Here is a 14525-nt window from a genome sequence, read left to right on the forward strand (position 1 = left end):
CCATCTGAGCTACATTACAGGCTTACAGACGTGTCTTACTATCTCTATTCATTACAAATGATAGTGAAACAGTAGGAGACTCAGTCAAGCTCCACATATCCCTACCCAGACAGGCTCTTGGTTAAAGCTTCTCTCCTTGCTGCCCGTATCTTTCCATGGCTGCAGGGCTCACGTTCCTGCACGCCTTTCTGCATGCCGCACACCACAGTGCATAATGGCTGCCCTCACTTGTGTGTACTCTGTTCCTCCATCTCTGCAGGACCAGAAGACAGTCTGTCTCTGTGGGGCTCTGGGAAATGGGGTGATAGTGCCCTAGTGGGGCTGCTATGTTGTGCCACCTCCGTGAAAAGCTTGCAGTGCCGAGGTCACCCTAAAGACAGGACCATTACAAATATGCATGGTGGGCACAGAAGTGCTGGGTCTGGGGTAGGAGGTGGGGGCGACTTTAACCATAGACATTGCACACTCCAAAGGGCCTTACAGGTGTCAACACAAGTCAAGTTAAAACAGGTGAAGGAGCTGGGCATAGTGGCACATGCCTATAGCCCTGGAACTTGTGAGGCTGAGGCAAGAAAACTGACGTGAGTTCCAGCCCCCTTTCCCTTTCCAACAATAGCAAACAAGAGCAAGGGGCTTGCTTCTTCTCCATTTTAAGGAAAGCCAAGTGTGGTATCTGAATGAAAATGGCCTCCATAAGGCTTATAGGGAGTGGCGCTGTTGGGAAGTGTGTCACTGCGGGTGGGCTCTTCTCTAGCACCAGGTCTGCCCGTGTGCCACCATGCTTCCTGCCATGATGTTAACGGACTAAACCTGACCTGCAAGCCAGCCCCAATTAAACGTTGTTGTCCTTTATAAGAGTTGTTGTGGGCGTGGTGCCTCTTCACAGCAATAAGACCCTAATTAAGACACCAAATATAAAAGATAAGAAAAGACACCTGGACACAGACAGACATGGTGTCCATTTTCACCAAAGGACACACTGCTGCCGCCAACAGTGTTTGCTGAGGGTTCCTGGAGCTAGGCACTGCTTCCCATCCCCCCCCCTCTCAAGAGCCCCCCAAGGCACCGCATGAAGGCCCTGTTCAAGGCCACCACTTAAGGAGCTGCCTGAGCTCTCCATGACCTCCTGGTGTTCAGGATGAGCTCAGAGTCCCCCATACATTAGTGCTCTGACACACAGAAAAGACATGAGTAGCTGCCATTCACCTTTTTAAAAAATTACAGCACAATACAGATACAGGTGCTGGCGCTGAGATCTCTGTCCAGGTGTAAGGTCAACAATGTGGCTGCAACACTGAGGCCCTGCTTTAGCCGTGTATGTCGGAGCATATATGGCTAGAGGCCTTACTGGGTGGCCATGAGCTGAGCTTCCTGATCAGGATCTATGCCTCTGTTCTGAGATTGCAGCCTGCATTTGGTGTGTTTATAGGGTGATTGTCACAGGATCTCTTTCACAGACTCAAAGCTATGAGCAAAGCCTGTGCCGACTATACTAGAGGCAGGTGCTGGCATCTGCCTCAGACTGGGGCTCCAAGGCCATGGGAGCCCAGAACCAGCTTTCACCCACTGCAAACCCAAGCACGTCACAGGGACTGCCTTCTACGTACCTCCACACTGAAAGTGCTCTCCTCAAGCTTTCCAACTTCTGATTCTGGAAGAGGATTTTTTAGGGTTTGTAAAAACAAAGCCGCTTTCCTTTTACGTTCAGCCTGAAGCTGCTTCTCCTTTGATTCCTTGGACGCCTGGGCCAGCTTTTCCCGGGCAGCAGCAGCAAGACGGTCCTCTAGCTTTTGTTTTGCTAAAGAAAACATGAAAGGCAGAGTCTACAGCAAGCAGTATATTATTTCTAATTTTCATAGGCACCTTCTGGCTATACAAACACTGCCACTTCAATACTTACCTCAGAGCAGGTAGACACTGGGACAGACCAAAATTTAGAGGAAATAAACTTATTATGCCATTTTAGGGGCGGTACACTTTACTCTCAAGGCTGAAGAGGGTTCCATAATGGCAGATGCTGGGGCTGAGTATTGGGAACTAAAGAGTGACTCCATATACAGGATCCCTAAACACCCCAAGTCGACAGTGAATGATGCCCTGTGGGAAGTGTCTTAGTCCAGAGGGCATGACAAACTGCTGAGCTCACACACACAGAATGCCGGCACAAACCCAAGTGTGAGTGTGAGTGCACAGAGGGTGAGCACCTGTGGGCCCACAGCATGCTAGAGCCTCCTTTAATCAGTGTTGTATGGTCTGTTCATGCATATCCAGAAACATAATCCAAGAAAGGCAGTTAGAACAAGCCTAGGCAAGCACTGTAGCAGGGTTCCAGCCCCAACCCTTGTCCCCCACATGTTATTGGCCATGCTGTGACCCATAAAGATGAGCCGGGGCTGAGAAATCAGCTCTAGCAGGCATCGTCTTCAAGGGCCATGGTTCTGATCAAAGATGTTCTCACAAAAGGACCTCTCCCAGTTTGGTGCATTAACCAGAGTGGGGCGTCCAGGCCTGGTGTCTCACCCCGGGGCTGTCATCCAAGTACAAAGTGAGCCTCCATTAGAGCTGCCCGCTTAGCGCATTAGGCTGCTGAGTACAGATCGCCAAGGGCACTGCATCCGGCTAAGGCGTGCACAGTGCCACACAGCACTGAACACGGGGCTTTCAGAACGTTCTTGCATGGCTCCAGGCTTTAGTTCGCAGTCTTAGAATTTCTGGCTTAGCACATAAATCCTGTATTTGTCTTCTTTCTTTCAAGAACTTTAAAAGCTATAACAAACCTTGTTTTGCTTCTAGCTCCTCCTGGGTAAGCTGAGGTTTCTTCTCTTCCACAACTACACAGGGTGGGGCTGCAGCTGGGCTGGGGTTGGCAACACTGCTTGTGCTTTCCTGGCATTCCCTGTTCTCTTCATCTTCTTCACTGTCATCGTCCAGCTTGACCCGGTTTTTTTCCAGGGGAAGTAGGTCGTTTTCTTTGGCCTTGATGGCAAAACTTATTGGAGCAAATGAAGCTGTTGAGAAAAGGTGAGAAGTGTGACACATTTTCAGGCACCAGAGGCAGAATGCGCAGACACTGTCACAGGTACTGCCACTTACAAGAGAGATGGTGGACAGTGAGATGGCCTCTGCAGTGAAGGCACTGTGTGCATGTGTGTCTGCCTGCGCATGTTCTAAGGTAGGGCCAAGCTGTGTCTAAGGAGTCCTGTCCTGTTTCAATGCTTGAGGCAAGGCATCAGACTGGGGTGTGTGTCTGAACTTCGCTTGGCATGGGCAGCATAGCGGTACTGCCATAGGAGACACAAATCTGCTGAGCATGGAGTGGTCACCTTCAGCTTGTGAACTTTTAAACAGTTACTATTTAGTATGTGCACTTGAGAGGTGCCATGTGTGCATGTCAACCTGGGAATTGGTTGTGGGCAGAACTGGTGGCAAGTGCCTTTACCTACAGAGCCATCTTGCTAATCTGCCATTAAAAAAGCTTTTACTTTTAAAGAATCTGGCATGAAGCTGCATTGGTATAAGTAGGCTTGTGACATGGCTCCACTAAGAAACCTTGAAAACCTCCAACTACATTAAAAAAGGGGGGGAGGGGGAGGCTATTCTTCAAGCGAAATCTAAACCGAAAGGACAACAAAAGCCAAAACAAACATGGAATTCATTCCTTTATTCAGCTAACATGACAAGCACCATGTCAGACCTCGTTTTATACCTATTACAAACATTTTAAGTTAGTGTAAAAAACTTTAGGTGATACACTCCCAATCCCTAAACACTGGAACACTTAAATTAAGAGAAACACAAAAGCCTTAAAGGACAAAGTCTTCCTGTGCTACTTCCTGTGCAACACTGAGTCTCTGTCAATCACTATGCTGAGTGACTCCTAGCAGCCACCTGAATGCAGAGGGATGCTGCAGCCCTCACGCATGATAGGCATCAAGAAGTGACAATGAGATCTGGGCATGGGCCTGCAATCCCAACACTTGAGAGGCAGATACAAGCAGATCTTGGTGAGTTCGATGCCAGCCTGGTCTACAAAGAGAGTCCAGGACAGCTGGGGGCTATTACACAGAGAAACCCTGTCTCAAAAAACTAAAAAAGAAGCTACAATGAAGGGACATCTCCAGCACTCTGAAAACCGCTGCCTCTGAGTAAAGTGGGTTATGGGAAACAGAGAGGTTCTAGCAAGGCTGTGACTTGCTGGAGTGCCCTCCCCCTTGGTTCTTAGCTTCCCAGGGGCAGGCCACTTGACCATGTGCTGGGCTGAGGGAGACTCTCCTACCTTACTGCTTTATGTTCCACACCCCTGTATGGGTTGAACAGAACACATGCCTGTGACAAACACCCCATTTAATGCCCAAGAGCGAGGAGAGCCGACCTCCATGCCATACCTGGTAAGCAGCACAGAACACTTTAAGCTGATCAAATACCAACCAAAGTTCTCAACTTTCACAGCACAACCCAGCCGTCTATGCTAACGCACGAGGACGAAGATCTGCCGCAGCAGGTTCTGAGTGAAACAGGGATGGAGATGCAGAACAACGCAGCCCAAGGGCTGGCTGCTGAAGGCGGTGGTGAGTACTCAGTGGGGTGATGTGGGTTACTGTGACTTGCTATTTTTGTACATGTCTTAAGGGTCCTTTAGACAACTAAGTTTAACAAAACAAATCCTTTGCTGCCTGTAGGAATATGGTCTCTTTAACAAGTAGAGGGTCATGGTCATTTTAAAAAGAGAAAAAAGACATAAAATGTAAACGGACTCACTTATCAAGTGAGACTAAAATACAAGAGGATTTAAAAACACCTGTAATGTTTTCATGAAAGGGAACAGACCTGCAGATCATGTCAACAAAGGTTCCTAGAGCACTCTGCCACACTCAGTCTGGAGAGGCTGACAGACAGAGCACAGAGCCGAAACACCACTATTCCCCCAGGCCCCAAACCTAATAAAAGAACCACCTAACTTGTGTGTCTAGGTGCCCTGCTTCATTCAGTGCTGACGAGATTACCAGGTACCCCAAGGCCCCACAGCACTGACAAGAACCAAGAGGCCAAGATTTAGGAAGCTGCTCCAGATAAGCGAGCCCAGCCAAAGGCCTTGGGAATCCTTCTGGAATATTCCAATTACACAATTTGCAACCACAGCCTGCATTACCACTGATCCTAAGTTCTTTCTCGAGGTGGCAAAGACCTTGTGTGATCAGCTCCGTCTGTCCTTCTGCACTGTGCTCCAGCTGAGACGGTCATCCCTGCCTGCTGCCTGCAGGATCCCTTCCTTCCGTCGCACCTGACCTTCAAGGCTGGGTCCAGCAGTGCCTCCCTGAGGTGTACACTCATGGGCTCACTGCCTTCTTCTCCAACTCTGGGTAGCAGCTGCACGCGGGTGTAGACATACATGTGTGTTTGGAGATGAGGTCCTAGTTATATTGCAGAGGTTGGCCTCAAACTCCTGAGCTCAAAGGATTCCCCTGCTGCACCTCCTGAGTAGGTGGGAATGCATATGCATGGCACGTGGCCTGTGTGACATTAATATTAAGTATACATTGTTCCTGTGTTGCATTCATATGTGGACCCCTGTGCAGGTGAGCACATATGAGTCGAGGTCAAGGCTGGTGTCTTCCTCTGGCACTCTCCATCTGATTTTCTGAGACAAGCCCTCTCACTGAAGCTGGAGTTTACTAGTGGCCAGTGAGCTCAGAGAGCCCTGCTCCTGCTCCTCTTCACCCCAAACGCTAGGGTTACACCACCCTTGACTTTTTAAGTAGGTGCTAGGGATGGGAACTCAGGTCCTTATCTCTGCAGACTAAGCACTTTACTCACAGAGCCATCTCCTCAGTCCCAATACTCATTTGTAAAAATATTCTATTTTTGCACGCCTTTAATCCTAGCACTCGGGAGGTAGAGGCAGATGGATCGCTGAGTTCAAGGCCAGCCTCATCTACAAAGCAAGTCCAGGACAGCCAAGGCTACAACAGAGAAACCGTGCCTTGAAAAACAAAATAAAACAGAATTCTATTTTTACAATTTTCTTTTGGATTTACTTATTTTATGTGCATGAACGTTTTACCTGCATGTATGAACGTGCACCATGTGCACGCCTGGTGTTCTTGGAGGTCAGAAGAGGGTGCTGGATCCCCTAGGACTGGAGTTATGGGTGGCTGTGAGCCATTATGTGGGCTCTGGGAAATGAACCCAGGTCCTCTGCAAGTGCAGGGGTGTTCTTACCTGCTAAGCTGTCTCTCTCCAGCTCCAACTACCAATCTGAGAACAAAGGCCAGTGTCTTTAAACAAACCCTGGCACAATAGCATCCTTATATTTTTCTCTTCTGAAGAATGCCCTCAGTCCATTTTCTGACCCAGATAAGCTCTTTCTTTTCTTTTCTTTTTGAGAAGCTTTCTCTAGTAAGGGCATTAACCCCTCATCTTCCAACTTACTGCTACTTTGACATTTGCCTTTTAACTTGATTCTGGCTATGCTTCCTCAGATCTGTGAGTCTCTGATTTCTGGTGTCAATTTTCTGATTCTAAGATCATGAGTTTTAACAATTACTTTCCCTTTCTCCCACCTCTTTTCTCATCCTCTCTCTACGGGGTCTCATCTGGGCTTCTGCTCCTCCAGTGTGGGGTCAAGGCCATGCACTGCCCACAGTGGCTGCACTTAGACACTGAACTTCCGGAAATCCCTGCTGTTAGATCCCTGAGTCTTATTAACTCTCCAAAAGTGAAGGGGGCTGGAGAGATGGTTCAGTGGGTAGGGCGTTTGCAGCCACGTTTGACTACTTGAGGTCGATCCCTGGGCACACATGGTGAAGAGTCACAGTGGAGCCTGCCTGTCCAGCTTCAGTTATTACACTACCGAAGTTTCAAAAGCACCAGGACTTCTCAGCGCTCTAAATCTGCTTGCAGGCAGGTGATGGAGTGGCTACACCAGGGCCCTGGAACAAGACCCACTGCCCACTCCTGTCACCACTTTAGTATACAGCCGGGTTCCATTTCCTGTTTTAACATCACACTTCTAAGTGCTGAGGTCTACAGACAGCTGCGTGGAGAGCTTCTTAACTCCCTGTTTCCCATAAGCTCTGGAGGAGCCTTCCCGACAGAGACGGTCTGGTTCTCCAGGGTGAATTAAGCCAGCCTTTAATCTGTTTTGGCCTCTTGCCTGGTTCTAGAGGCTGTTCACCAACCAGCATTAAAAAAAAAAAAATCTGCGAGACTAAAAATCTGTCACATTTTCTTTCTTTCCTTTTCTTCAAATAATTTTGTCAATTTATGTTTTCTTCGAAATGGCATTTTTCCGTGACTTGAGTCCATTTCCATTTAAGGTGATGAGCATGCTATCCTTGTGTATTTTAAAAAGAACTAAAACTTTGTGTTCATATCTGCCCTCTTTTTCTCTTGAACACACAACATATTTTACTGATCTTTTAGGAAAATGACTTTCTCAGCAATTTCTTCTTTAACTTTTAGTCCCTTGTTTTTGCTTTCCTTAAAAGCATCTTGTAGGGTTTTGAGAGGTTCCCACTATCAGGAAACTTGTATTTATTTCCTGACTCCGTTCCTTAAGTGCTGAGCTCTAGGCCAGTGCCACTGGCTGGGCTTCCATCTCATGATCTGCTCTTTTTCCTCTGCCTCCAATGCCAAGGTCTGAACATGCCTGGGCCAATGTTGTACTGAACCCCAGCTCACTTCTTAGGTTCCTGGGTTCAAGGTTCATTCAAGCTTTTTTTTCCCCCCACCAACATAAATAGGTAATGCTATTAGTTGTTGTTGTTGTTGTTTCATTTTTTTTTTTGAATAGTATTTTTTGCCACCAGCAGTGTAGGGGATAGAATCCAGGGGAAGTGCTACCACTGAGCTATGCCCCATCCCATAATAACACTTTGATGTTCTCAATGCTCTTATTGCTGTAGACTCAGGACTTCAGGGTGCTGATATGCCTACAGGTCTTCCTGTGCACAGGCCTTCAGATGTGCACAGAAATGAGGGACTGACCTGCTCTCTCTCCTCTTCAACAGAGAAGCCTGCCTGTTTCTACCTGGGTGAACATCTTCGACATCTGTCCCTTCCCTTGAGATTCCTGAGAACTTCCCGGGCTGTCTTCTAGTCAATCGAGCCTGGTGATTTCATCATGTTTAACCCAGCAGTATTTCTGAGCAGTCTCCTGGTGCTGTCAGTTTATCAGCGGCCTGGGTTTTATCCTATCTCAGCTCTTTAAACATAAAGACCTAAGGATCTGTCTCGATTCTTAGGACTAGAGGCTCAGCTGCTGGCTTCAGAATCTCAGGAGGACTGGGCTCTTCCAGGTCTCACTGTGCAGGAGTGCTGTCAAACACTATGCATCCTGGTTTCTCTGTGGCTCTGCAGCCATGCCAGCCTTCCTGGACGGTGCTTCCTGGATAATAACCACCTCATGTATGTCCTGTGCTTAGTCTCAGCTTCCCACCTTCTCCTTGCTGGCAGTGGCTATCAGGGGATCACTGTCCTGACACGGCTTTCCTTCCCTTAGAAGTAAGTCCTTCTAGCGTGGGACAGCATCTTGAATGGCATCTAGAGCAAAAGCTATGCTCTGCTTGGCTCATGTCTCTGCTTATTTCAGCAAGGGCTGAGGTAACCAGTCACCTGACTTTCTAAACAGTGCGTTTCTGGTGACAGCCAGATTACTGTGACTCCTCATCTTTACCCTACCGCATTTGGAAGGCCACTCCAGGCCAGGCAGGAGACCGCTGTCTGCGTCCACCGCCAGTCTTCTTCCCAGGTATGTACTTCTACTGTTGCCACTTCTGCACTTGGCACTGGGTCTCCAAAGGCCCCCAACTGTCCCTTAGCCTTAACCTCAAAATGTCAATGCTAGGTAAAGCATGGTAGTAACCATAGGACCCAGGGGAAGCAAAGTCCCAGACGCTGGGCACTACACCTCTCCAGACTGAACTGTTAAAGCCACTTGTCACCAAACCACAGTGGGGAACCTCACTTATCTCTGAACACTCAATACCACATCTTTTCTGCACTCTCTCTTCCAGCAGGTGGAACTGACGTCTTCTATACATTCTACCACAGCGCTCTGCTAAACAGCCTGAAGCAGCCTTTCTTCTGTCTTCTAGTGCACCTGCCACTTAAATAACATCTGTCCTGCTAGACTACAACATTTAGTCAGGGGCAGGGCAAGGAGAGCAAATGTGATCGAGTGCAGCAGTGCCTGAGAAGGATGCTCAAAGGAGCCACTTGAGCAAAGAAAACAAACTTCATCACAATAGTTTGCGCAGGGGCTGGAGCTGGAACCTAGAGGAGAGCACTTGCCTAGCTCAAGTGAGCCCTGGGAGCTGTCCCTAGGACCCCGCAAGTGAGCCCTGGGAGCTGTCCCCAGGACCACACAAGTAACTGAACACAGACAGTTTCAAGGGGAGGATAAAACATTATTTGAAAATGTATAAACACATCCACTAAATGGCCCAGGCTAAAAGCTGATGGATCGATCCTTGAACTAGCTTATATCCACGGGGTTCCAAACACCATGTTGGAGAAACAGGACAACATGAGCATGACTGAACAGAATCAAGAAACCAAGTCCAATGAGGCCCCATGGTTGAAACACCTAGTCCTGCCCCTCAGGAGGGAAGCCCATGAGACCTGGGCTTCATCTGGGCAGCGCACCTTTTACAAGCTTCCCGTCCACGGTGCTCTTGCTGGACCCAGCCTCCTTCTTCCCGCTGCCTCTTCCCCCAGTCTCTGCCGTACCCTCAGGAGCGCCGTCCTCCCCAGCTTCACTTGACTCTTCAGCAGCAGTTTCTGTGGAAGCCTCTTCAGCTGTTGATACTGCCTGAAAAGAGACATCACTGAGCACTGTTACATGACACTTATGGGGATCTGTCATTACATTCCACAGTACACACCTATAATCCCAGCACTCAGGAGGTAAAGGCAAGAAGACCAGGAGTTCAAGAGCATCCTGGGGCAAATAGAGTTTGAGGCCAGTCTACGCTACATGAGTCACTCTAAAATCCACACCAAAACACTCACGCTTCCAGCCTACTTGCAATAGCATTTCCACATTTCAAATTCTGACTTATGGTTTTCTTGGGTGGGTGGGTGCGTGTGTGCATGTGTGTGTGCGCGCGCACGTATGCTTTCCTGGGCCTCTGGTATGCTAGACAAGTACCCTGGCACTGAGCTACATCCTCAGTCGTACCTGTGTTTTTCTTGTGTGACAGACTAACAGGCTGAAGGAGGACCTTTTCCTTGGAGCCAGGTTGCTGAGACTACCTTCAGACACAATCCCCCACTGACTACAGATGCTGCTTCAGGCTCAGCAATAATTTCTGGTGGAATAAGCTTAAGAGAGAGTGACAGGGACAGGACAAAGTATTCCCGATGCAAAAGAACTGTGCAAGAGACCGTGTGCTGTGGTAGCCAAGGTCCAGCAGAGGCACCAGGAGGTGCACTACAGAGTAGTCAGAAGGAGCCGGGCACAGCAGCACCTGCCGTGCCTGCACATGGGAGGTGAAGGCAGAAGGAGCATGAACTGAAGGCTAGCCTGGACTATATAAGACCATGTCTCAACTCTGCTCCCCAGTATTGTCAACTCTGCTGCTTGAAGCCACCGTGTGTTTTGTTTGGAACACGCTGGACAAACGGTCACCAAGGCATAAGTGAGTGTGTGCTTCAACAGATCTAAGACACAGTTGGTTGGACATAGCATAGACTTGAGAATAAACAGGAAGTCACTTCTGCACATGTCACCAGAGCTCCATGCCTTGCCCACCTTCAGCGCATACCTGTGTGCTAGCGCCTCCTTCCTTCTGCAGGAAGAACTGCTTCTTAAACTCGTAGTAGGCGTTGTACTGGTGCCAGGGCTGAAGGAACTCAAACCTGTGGAGAGAAGGAGCTGGTGCTTCAACACGACCCACACGCAGGCGTCAGTGTTTCCTCATTGTCCTGGACAGCTCAGACACTAATCAGAACAACGTCATAGACTGTGAATCGGGTGGAGAGCTAACCCCGCTCCAGGGTCATATCACAGGTGAAATGCAGTCCACGTTCTATGCACACTGCCAGGTGTAGGGGACGAGGACCCTTGATGTTGTGAATTTCAGCTTTTCAAGCATTTACATTTTTATTGCACAATAAAAACAAGAACCTTCTCCAACTCTAAGTAATTTAACAAAATGAACAAATATATGTCTATTTAAAGATAATCCAGGGAAGATGAAAGCACAAAAGAATCATGACACAATGCTAAATGAAAATCTCAAATCTCATATACATGACATGTCTAAAATTTTTTGAGTTTTTTGCAATATGGGTCTTGATCTCAGAAGTTCGTAAGTGCAAACACTGCCCCTGAAGTTCATGAATGCCAGGCAAACACACCCCAGCCCAACACTGAAGCCCCTTCACCTCACCTCTGATCGTTCTTGGCTCGAACACTGGTCTCAAATTTAAGGCCGTTTCTGGCGACGTACTCCGCCAGCTTGTCAATCACCGGCTGGATGTCAGGGGGCGGGGGTATGATGGCCACGGGAGCAAGCGCACTGTGGAGAAGAGCTGGTGAGCAACCCTGAACTCAGCATGGCTTGAGGCTGGATGGTCCTTTAGGGCTCAGCCATGTGAGAGCAAGACTCTTAGTCTAAAGACAAGAAGCCCCCTAACCTAATGAAGGCAGCTCCTGGACACTAACAGCATCCAGAGTACTACTGACAAAGTGACAATGCAGGAGGCTGTGTGTGCCACCTGTAAGCCCAATAATGGAATACCAGTTACACAGTGAGACCCCATGTCAAAAAAAAAAAAAGAAAGAAAGAAAGACAAAACAAAACAAAACCTGACCAGTAGGGGGATCTTTCTTTTAAAAGAATGAGGGCCAAAGTCCCATAGACAGGTTTAATTCTTTCTCTAATTAAGTATAAGCTACTACTAGGAACAAGAGAAAAAATATTAAAGACAGCTGGTGAGCATGGCTCACTATCCTTCTGTGTTCACTTCTCAGCAATGTGGCTCCATACGTCATTCCCCAGCTCCTCCCACATGCTACGTTAGTGACCTACTTCTGAGTGGTGCCCCCAGACCACATTTGACTTTTCAGCATGATTAGAAAGGGGGACTTAGTCACGCTTTTCAGCAGCCTCTAATAGACCTGAGATCCACACAGAGGACCCTCCTGACCTTCTGCCACTGTTGATTTTACTACATGCCAACTGTGTAATGTGAGATCTCAAGGAGTGGCCAGCAGAGCCCTTCCTTCAGCAATCTGTATGAAACCGTTTGAGCTCTGACAAGTTCAGTCCACCTCACACTGCCCAGCCAAGATGCCAACACACTGGACAACACACAGAATTAAGGAGCAGATGCAGGATGCTGTCTGAGAGCCACATTCATAGCTGGCTAGATTTCACTGCCTAAGAACTATTTTTCGTACTGAAGTGGGATCTTGCTCTGCCAACTGTATAGGTAAAGATGACCTTGACCTCCTGATCCTCCTGCTTCCACCTTCCAGTGCACAGAATACCTAGCTCCTTGTTCCCATCCCCACCCCCAAACAAGGACTCACTGTGTATCTCTGGCTGGCTCACGATGTAGACCAGGATGGCCCTTATCTTAGAAACTGCCTGGCCCTGACTGGCCATGGCCTTGAACTTTTTTTTTTTTTTTTAAGAGATAGGGTTTCTCTGTGTAGCTTTGGCTGCCCTGAACTCACTTTGTCGACCAGGCTGGCCTTGAACTCACAGTGATCCGCCTGCCTCTGCCTCCCGAGTGCTGGGATTAAAGGCGTGCGCCACCACGCCCGGCATGGCCTTGAACTTTTAATGCTTCTGTTTCAGCCTTCCAAAAGCTGTGAGTACAGGGGTGCGGTAATAATATAAGAAGGATAACCATGTCCCGGATAAGCTCCCAGATCAAGGACACTGGTGCATTGCAGCGACCATAATGCCAAGCAGGCGGCACACATACCTTGTGGTGGTGGTTGTGGAGGTAACCCCACTGCTTGTTTCAGCTGTGGTTGGGGGTGGAGGAGGTGTGGTCCCAGGAGGTGGCGGTACAGTGGTTGTCACACCAGGTGAGCTGGACACAGTCACTCCAGCAGGAAGAGTGCTGTAGTAAGTGGCTACATCGATCCCAGGTGGGGGTGGTGCCAGGCAGTAGGTGCCATCTGGCAACATGTAGTAGCTGTAGTACATGGCTGCCACAGTTGCTGTAAGGAACAGGTTTTGTGAGCTACAGGCCAGTAACAGGTGTCACAGCTTGAATCTTCAATGTCCCTCCCAGGCTCATGGTTCTCTGCTTCCTGTTCTACCACAGTATGAGGAGACATTGCCTCAGACTCCACATCCCATAATGGATTGAGGCCCTCTGAAACACTTAAGGTTTCCGTCAGATATTTGATCACAGCAATGTGACAATCACTAATACAACAGGAGAGCAAACAGTTAGGCAAGAGACCCTGACCACGGGCAGCATCGTTTCTGCTCCTTCCTACCACACTGCTTCTTCTGTATCTCTGACACGCGTGGACAGTAGACAGGCACAAGAACACTCAATGTCAACAAGTATGGATTTCCCCTAAGTAAAGCTGCCTTCTTCCTTTGTTCGGAAAGTGCAGGTGGGAAAGCTCTCCCTAACCATAGAGTGAAAAGCCTCCTCTCTGCAGGAATAACTGACGATGCCCTTTTCCCACGGAGCTGGTCAGGTAGCCTGGGCTCACGCAGTGAGTAAACTCCTTAAATCCCTTGCGCAGACCCTGACTACATTTTCTGGCATCTGGTTTTCACACTTCTGTCCACACGCCCGGCATGGAACCACTGCACTCAGCTCAGAAGCCTAATGCCTCTGCAGTTATGGCTGGCTTTCCTACAGCCAACAGTGAGCAGCAGCAACTCCCTGCTCACTTTTGCACAAAGGACTGTGCTAACAATAGTCCTAAAAGGTGCCCATCTTCTTTTAAAAGTTTTTATAGAAGCCAGGCATGGGGGCGCACACCTTTAATCCCAGCACTCGGGAGGCAGAGGCAGGTGGATTGCTGTGAGTTCGAGGCCAGCCTGGTCTACAAAGTGAGTCCAGGACAGCCAAGGCTAACACAGATAAACCCTGTCTCGGGAAAAAAAAGATTTTACAGATTTATTTATTGTATTATTTAGATGCATAAGTGTGTTGCTTGCATGTATGTGTGTGCCTAGTGTCCGCAGATGAGAAGAGGGTGTCAGATCCCCTGGTACTGAAGATACAGAAGCTGTGAGCTGACACATGGGTGTTGGGAATCCAACCTAGGTCCTCTTCAAGAACAGTCAGTGATCCTAACTACTGAGCCAACTCTTTAGACCTACTCATCTTTTTGAAAAATGTTCAAAACCAGCACTGAGCACAGATGGCTCAATGAAGGAACAGGGTTTTCATTTCTAATCCTCTTGCAGATAAACAGCAGTGCTGGCTAGACAGTCAATTCATTTCCTCTTCATTAGGGGATAGGAGCGAAGGAATCTTACTGATGAGGACACAGGGCATAGTGAAATGCTGTCGATTCTGCAATACATGACCACTAC

General features: G+C 48.4%; 1 protein-coding gene across 9 annotated transcripts in view; it reads right to left on the reverse strand.

Moving 5' to 3' along the window:
- SFSWAP (splicing factor SWAP) overlaps positions 1-14525 on the reverse strand; it is a 73346-nt gene that overhangs the window by 18991 nt on the left and 39830 nt on the right. For 6 of the 9 annotated variants that reach the window (XM_084762588.1, XM_084762593.1, XM_084762592.1 and 3 more), the window contains 6 exons: positions 12940-13180; positions 11394-11522; positions 10767-10860; positions 9646-9811; positions 2778-3008; positions 1608-1798 (listed from right to left, as the gene is read on the reverse strand). In XM_084762588.1, the coding sequence (XP_084618714.1) occupies positions 1608-1798; positions 2778-3008; positions 9646-9811; positions 10767-10860; positions 11394-11522; positions 12940-13180 (1052 nt within the window). The remainder of the gene's footprint in view (positions 1-1607; positions 1799-2777; positions 3009-9645; positions 9812-10766; positions 10861-11393; positions 11523-12939; positions 13181-14525) is intronic. The other 3 variants (XM_084762591.1, XM_084762590.1, XM_084762594.1) reach the window with 1 other exon arrangement.

Source organism: Acomys minous (assembly GCF_964271855.1).
Source record: "Acomys minous genome assembly, chromosome: 16".
In the NCBI taxonomy this organism is placed as follows: Eukaryota; Metazoa; Chordata; class Mammalia; order Rodentia; family Muridae; genus Acomys; species Acomys minous.